The 6,980-nt window shown below is 32.2% G+C and overlaps 1 protein-coding gene across 1 annotated transcript in view; it reads right to left on the bottom strand.

The window, feature by feature from the left end:
• Nucleotides 1–1,627: 1,627 nt before the first annotated feature.
• Nucleotides 1,628–6,980, bottom strand: part of Chsy (Chondroitin sulfate synthase) — a 28,518-nt gene continuing 23,165 nt past the window's right edge. Inside the window, exons 6-13 of the mRNA XM_027376285.2 lie at nt 6,533–6,701; nt 6,180–6,320; nt 5,799–5,898; nt 4,722–4,882; nt 4,099–4,248; nt 3,695–3,778; nt 3,246–3,383; nt 1,628–2,263 (exon numbers count right to left, since the gene is read on the bottom strand). Of these exons, the coding sequence (XP_027232086.2) occupies nt 2,054–2,263; nt 3,246–3,383; nt 3,695–3,778; nt 4,099–4,248; nt 4,722–4,882; nt 5,799–5,898; nt 6,180–6,320; nt 6,533–6,701 (1,153 nt within the window). The 3' untranslated portion in view covers nt 1,628–2,053. The remainder of the gene's footprint in view (nt 2,264–3,245; nt 3,384–3,694; nt 3,779–4,098; nt 4,249–4,721; nt 4,883–5,798; nt 5,899–6,179; nt 6,321–6,532; nt 6,702–6,980) is intronic.

The following is a 6,980-nucleotide window of genomic DNA, read 5'->3' as shown; positions in this document are numbered from 1 at the left end:
CAAATAATAATATTAACCTGAAACATATTATGAAATATAAACATTTTAGGTGTCTGTTTTGGTAACAAATGGTTTCTCACAAGTGTGATATAAAGATTCAAAGTACGGTGGGATACTCTTGATTGAGGAATTATGGATACACACTAGGCGTCTACCCATTTGATCACAGCAATTTGTCTGAGATTTTATAGTTCTTATTCAATCTTTTGTGTTTTCTTCCTTTACTTTAAGTATTGGCCCACAATTTAAGTGGCATAAAATCAAGCCCTTTTACTAAGTACTTATAAAATTAATGATCATTAAATGTAGAGGAGTAAAAAATAATGAGAAAAAGTGTAGAGTATTTCATATCATTATAATCATGGCACCTTCTGGTATCTGCTTCTTGCACATATTCTTACATATATATATCGATTATAAAACTAATAAACTAATACCTGGAAATAAATAAAGAAGGCAATAATTCTTATATACATATGATTGTCTAAAAGAATGTTTGTGCGTGTCTATGTGTGCATTTGCTTGTATGTGCACATGTCCCTGCATGTGTTCTCTGTCTGTATCTCTGTGTGTCTTCTCCCTGTGTGTCCATCTGCATATGTATTGAAGTTGCAAGGAGTTTACACTTCCAACAATTTCCTTTGCCATTCACAACAGGTAAACTAACTTCCAAGGATATGTATTTCCTTCCTTTGTGATAAGGAATGAACAGTTCCTACAATATGACTCATACATTACCATTATTGAGCACAAGACAGAATGACAAAATAAAAGATAGAGAGGTGAACGGTAACACCGAGGAACTGATTATAACTGCAAAAAAGAATAATAATAATAAAAAAAACTCTATCCATCATAAAAATTAATGATTTCATTCATTTTGAACTAGCACAGGTAGTGAGTAATAATCTATGTTATTAATGCTGCAATTGGGAAAGTTAAAATGAATAAAGAATTATCATTATGATAATGATTGTGCATACATAATTGAGCACTAAACAGTAGCAGTATTATCAATAGTATCAGTATCAGTTGTAACAATAATAGTAAAAGCAACAGTCATAGGAATAATATTGGTAGTAGTGATAGTGATAGTAACACGGCTATAGAAATAATAGTAAAAATCCTAATCCTAATCATAATAGCCTTGATAATAATAGAAACATAAAACAATAATTATAATAATAATAATAATAGCAATAATAACTAATATTAAGATGATAATGATACTGATAATGATGATGGTGATGGTGATGATGATGATGATGATAATAATAATAATAATAATAATAATAATAATAATAATAATAACAATAACAATAACAATAATAATAATAATAATAATAATAATAATAATAATAATAATAATGACAATAAAAAAAAAGTAATAATGATAATGATAATTAAGATAAAGAAGATGATATATGATGATAACTGCTGCTGCTGCTACTGCTGCTGCTACTGATGTTGATGTTGACAACAACTGAGACAATAACAATGGTGACGATGTTGGAAGATGAAAAAAAAAAAAAAAAAAATTATATATATATATATATATATATATATATATATATATATATATATATATATATATAAAGACAATAATAATAATAATAATAATATCGACAACAAAAGAAAATATAACAATGATAATAAAAATGTAGAAAAATGGAACAAGTCCTAAAACTATATGAATCTACAGAGTATGGAAATGTAAATGGTAATCAATAAAATATCAGCTGCATCGCACACTGTCATTCGTCTCTGAGTTTGTTCTTAAAATACTTAAAACCAATGATTTTAACACCAATGATGGGAACATTCTTCCTAAGTTCAAAGAATAGTAAATAAAAAGAGAAGGATTTGGTCAACGAAAATCTGGATTCAAAGAATAAAACCTAACCCTAAAAGTCATGACAATCACTCTTGTCTGTGAGATAGGAATGTCTTCCTTTCCTCCACACACTGAGACCTTTCACCTAAGTAAGCCTCGAGGGGCAATAAATTATAAAAAATAACGCTTATTAAATTATTGGTTATACAAAAATAATGACTACGAGTTTCGTCTCTTGTACGCTAGGATTTCTGGATTGTCGATGATGGTTTTGGCGAGGGAATGTGTAGCACCATAGGTACTGTATCTCGTCCCTTGGCACATCTGGTATTGGTTCGTGACGAGGTTGTGATCACAGTCAACGTGGTGGAAAATATGGACTAGGCCAGGGTCAGCTGCTCGAAATACCTGGATTTTTTTCTTCAGCACCTGTAGGGGTGAGGAAGATATAAAATTATCTTTTATAAAAATAAGGATTTTTTTCATAAAAATTATGACACACAGTGGCATACTATTAACCATCAGCTACAACCTTGCAAGTTCCAGCTCCTTCAGTGGCATTACTCATACAAGCTACTTTCAATTCTCTAGCTATGCAGTGCCTACTTTTAACTTGTCATTCTTTGAAAAATTCTTGCTAAGGTATGCATAAACAATAATAAATTAATAAAGCTGGTCTAAGTATATATTACTGACATCGAAATAACTTATTGATATGACATTCATGTAGTCACATCAACATGGTTACAGCATTAGAAAAGGAGCTCCCATTAAATGGTCTTGTAGACACACTCCCTTAATTATCGAGATGACCAAACTGTGAGGTGCCACTAAAGCTAGTTTGGTGATTTCTATCATTTCTGACATTCCTCGTGGCTTTTTCATTACAAAAGTATGATTAACCTATTTATGACAAGTGTCCCGGAAAATAAAAATTGCTGGGCATCCCGTTGCTGTGATGCTGGATTGGAACTTGCGCTCCAATTCTGTCACGGGCTGCAGCCGGCACACGGGCAAATTCCGAGCCAGTCCCACGCACCAGTTTTGAAGCTGCCCATAAACTATTATTTTCGGCTTCAAAATATACCAGCGCTACTGGGTTAAACAGAGAGCATTCAACAGCACAACTTGTCTACACTGTTTAGTGGGCCTTACAGAGCAAAGTCAAAGCCATGTAGAATTTCAACACAATGTTAACTACAAGATAACACTCATCTGCAACAGGGTAATCTGAACTTACAAGAAATCACATACCTGAGACAAGTTATCTTTATTTGAACTATGTTAATGTCACTGGAGGAAATTACAAAATCATGAAATTATTCTCAGATCAGCAAAAGCAGATCATCCTACATCTGCACCACTCAACAAACTAGCACTTCACATTATGTTATTAAAATAGTACACTCACCTTCTCAAAGAGGTCAACATCTTCTTGACCCCATCCAAGAATGGAAGTATCTAGACCACCAGCCATTAGCAATTCAGACTTGTACATTGATACAATTCCAAATCCAAATGCTCTCCAATATCCCACTTCTTCATCAATCTGCATAAAAAAAAGCAAATTTATCAGGCAAAAAAACTAACTTTGTTGCCAATGTAACTAGAACCATCAAAGGTTCCCTGCCATTCTTGGAGTCGTCTCCTTAGTAGTTGCACCAATCACCTTTCCAGCATATAATTTTACAAGTGGAGACCAATTTTAAAGTTAAAATTACTAGTGGTATTTTCCACTCCTAAAAGGGAGCGATTGTAATTTGAAACTTAACTCTCTAGAGTAATATGTAGGATCTCCTTTACATGTCTGGTTATTTACATGATGCTCATTAATTCATTTCTAGAAAACATGTAACTTACCAAATTGTGGTCATATGTTTCCCCTTTGCCTCCCTTTCTTGTTACACTTGGATCAAACTCGCTAAAAACTATAGGATAATATATCTGGAAAGAGAAGGCATAAAAACAACATTAATTTCATTCACTGAATACATCATTAAGAATCAAATTAATATGTAAAATCACCTATGACAACAGAAGCAATGAAATTACTGCATAACTGTAATAATAACATGATTCAGAACTTGCAGAGACAAAATTATCAGGATGATAAAAGAAAAAAAAGAAAAAATGAACATTAATAAACAACAGGATACATCATTTCATCACAAGAAAGACCAAAGTACCTTTATGCACAGAACAATAATCAAAATTACCAACACACTAAAAGGTATCAAAGCTTTGCGAAAGAAAATTATACATACCTGGATTCCCTGCACTGTATGTAATCGGATTCTATCAAGAGCACCAGGAGTGAAGGTCATGTCCACATCGATGAAGAGCATCAAGTCATTTTCCTCACACTGGCCAGCACCCAACTCTAAGGCTAAAGCTCGAGCAAAACTTGTGTTTGCCTGTGTAAGTAGACACTATGCTGTTATCTTTGAAAGTAGAATGATGATAAAAATGTAGTTGATGAGAAAGGTAAAAATTATAAATTTACATGTAAAGGAAGAAGATGAAGACAAAGAAAAAGCCACTTCAGTGAACAACATAAGTTTATAAAGGTTTGACTAAGATGAGCAAAGAACGAATAACAAATATTCACAAACATTAAAAATAATGATAATTCTAGACACTGTAGAAGTTATGTAAGATTCATGAAATAGTTTTCACCTGAAAAAAAAAAATAATAAAAAAAAAATAATAAAATAAAATAAAATAAAAGCAAAAGCTCGAAACACAGACTCAGCCTTGAACCTAATGCCATGTTTTACTAATTGAATATCGAATTGCCAAAATAAAACCTGCAGAATTGAAATCACATACTGAAACACCAAAAAACTAAAGGTATAAAGGAGAATAAATAATAATGTGAATCACCCACCTGTAGCACACTCATAGGAACTTCAGGATAGTCCAACTGAAGGCTGGAAATAAGAGCCTCCACATTCTCTGTCGTGTCCTCTTGGCCAGGTGGAGAGCGGAAGGACACCACCACCAAACGCACATTTTCTTCTCCTTCTAGACATACCCGTTTGAAATCATCTGCAAGTCATTCAACATAATGAAAGATTTTTGAAGACTGGTTTCCTTTATTTTATTTATATTTATGTGATGAATCTTAACTATTAACCAATATACATGCTTTCATAATGATCTGTTATTTTGTAACTTTTTACTGGAGCTATCCAGCATGGAAAGTTCCTCTAAAACTATACTGTTATATGTTAGAAATTCATTTTAAGAGTATACCTATATGCAACAATGAAAGAAGCTGGTCTCCCTAATGGATTTGACAAGATCTTTCAAGTTCTGACATCTGATCCAGTGGAATTATATTTGATTCCTAGTGTACAACAGTATTTCAGTGACTAAGAAATATCACTTCAGCTACTTTTTTCAAAAACTAAAGCTTAAATGCTGATTTGGAGCCATAAAAATCTACTTAAATACAATGAACATTAAGCATCCATAACTCCATAAATCCATCCATAGCAGCCATTGCAGGACAAACCATTCAATGATCTTTACATAACCATCTCCAATAACATCTCCCTCTCACAAAGAAAGTCTTCCTAATACATTTAATACATAAGAAAGTCTGCAGCCTAAAAATAAAGTCTGGATTATTGGAGAGAGGATATATGCATAGTTTTGCATTCAAGAGTACTATCCTACTGAATATTACTGTTTCATGGGTTTGTATGTATTGAATAGACTCATATAAAAGAATGAATGACAGAGAAAGTATAATAGCAAAAGTAGGATTTAGTGGAGATATTGATATAAATATTTCTTACAGAACTATAAAATGAATATGTATAAACATGTGCAAAACATAATCAGGGTATTAAACAGCATAAAGGGGATGAATATTTGTATCTTACCATTTCTAATTAGTCTGTACATGCAACAAACAGGTTAATGTAAAAATACCAAAAGTATTTCAAAACTGATTTACCCATAAATCTTTGGAAGATGCTAAACCGACCAGCGAGGGGTAGGATAAAATTAATTTTCTTTGGTTTCTGCTGTACTGTTGCTGATCCAGTATGAGGGATCTACGAAAAACAATGGAGAAAAAAACAAAGCAATAAAATCCTATAATAATAAAGCACATGTTTTCTTATGCATTGCATAATGCAGAACTTAATACACCATTATGTTAAAAAACAAACAAAAATATAATCAAGTACAAACTCCACAAATGAAACTTAAGAAATATAAATGGAGAAAAGCAAAAAGAAAGACAAGCATTAAGAGAATAGTGAAAGAAAAATAAATAAATCAAAATGAAAAAGGCAAAAAGAAATGAAAAAACAAACCAAAACAAAAAAAATACCTGATAGTGAAGGCTTGAAAAATCCTTGAGACTTTTCTTCACCACTACTTCAACAAAGTCTTGGATTCCTGAAGTAGGGGCAATGTCAGTCTCTGGTCTGAGACTTTCATATTCACGGACATATAGTGGTCCAAGAGGAACCTGGATGTTGATCATGTGATTAAAATATATTTCTTAAGACATGGATCTCAAATGTCTGGAATCACGTACTGCACAACAAATAATTACAAAACAAACAATCAGGTATTCAATATATATCTTTAGACATGCAATTAAAGGTTAGAAAGTGAGAGGTTAGTCAAGTTTTACATTGACGAGAAATCTTTTACCTAAAAAAAGGCTTTTCCACTGACCTGAAGGTAGGCATGTCTCCGTACAGGAACTGTCATTTTCTTGCCTCGGTACTTTTTATAGAGTAATAACATGTCTATGATATATTCAATGGAATGACTAGGGTGCCATCTAATATATCCGTAAAGTATCTCTTTGAAGTCAATCACTCTTCCACGTTCTTTAGAAACTCTATTGGGTAAAGCAAATGGATATGTAATTAGTGTTGGAGGAAGGGTATATTTCTATCTTACAATTTGTCCAGATATTTCAAAAAGCAAACAACATCATGAAATGAAAACCTTAATTATATAAAAAACATATTTCACATACACTTCATATATTCTGATCATTTTCAAATGATTCCAAAACTATCGTTTGTATTACTTGAGTAAGATTTCATGTGTAACTAGATACCCATGTTACAGTCTACCATATTGATAGGTTTTCTATATCTCTTATTCAAGATTT

This window comes from Penaeus vannamei, chromosome 17, assembly GCF_042767895.1.
Source record: "Penaeus vannamei isolate JL-2024 chromosome 17, ASM4276789v1, whole genome shotgun sequence".
Classification (NCBI taxonomy): domain Eukaryota; kingdom Metazoa; phylum Arthropoda; class Malacostraca; order Decapoda; family Penaeidae; genus Penaeus; species Penaeus vannamei.
The sequence above is the reverse complement of the archived record's forward strand: the minus strand, read 5'-3'. Positions and strand labels throughout refer to the sequence as shown.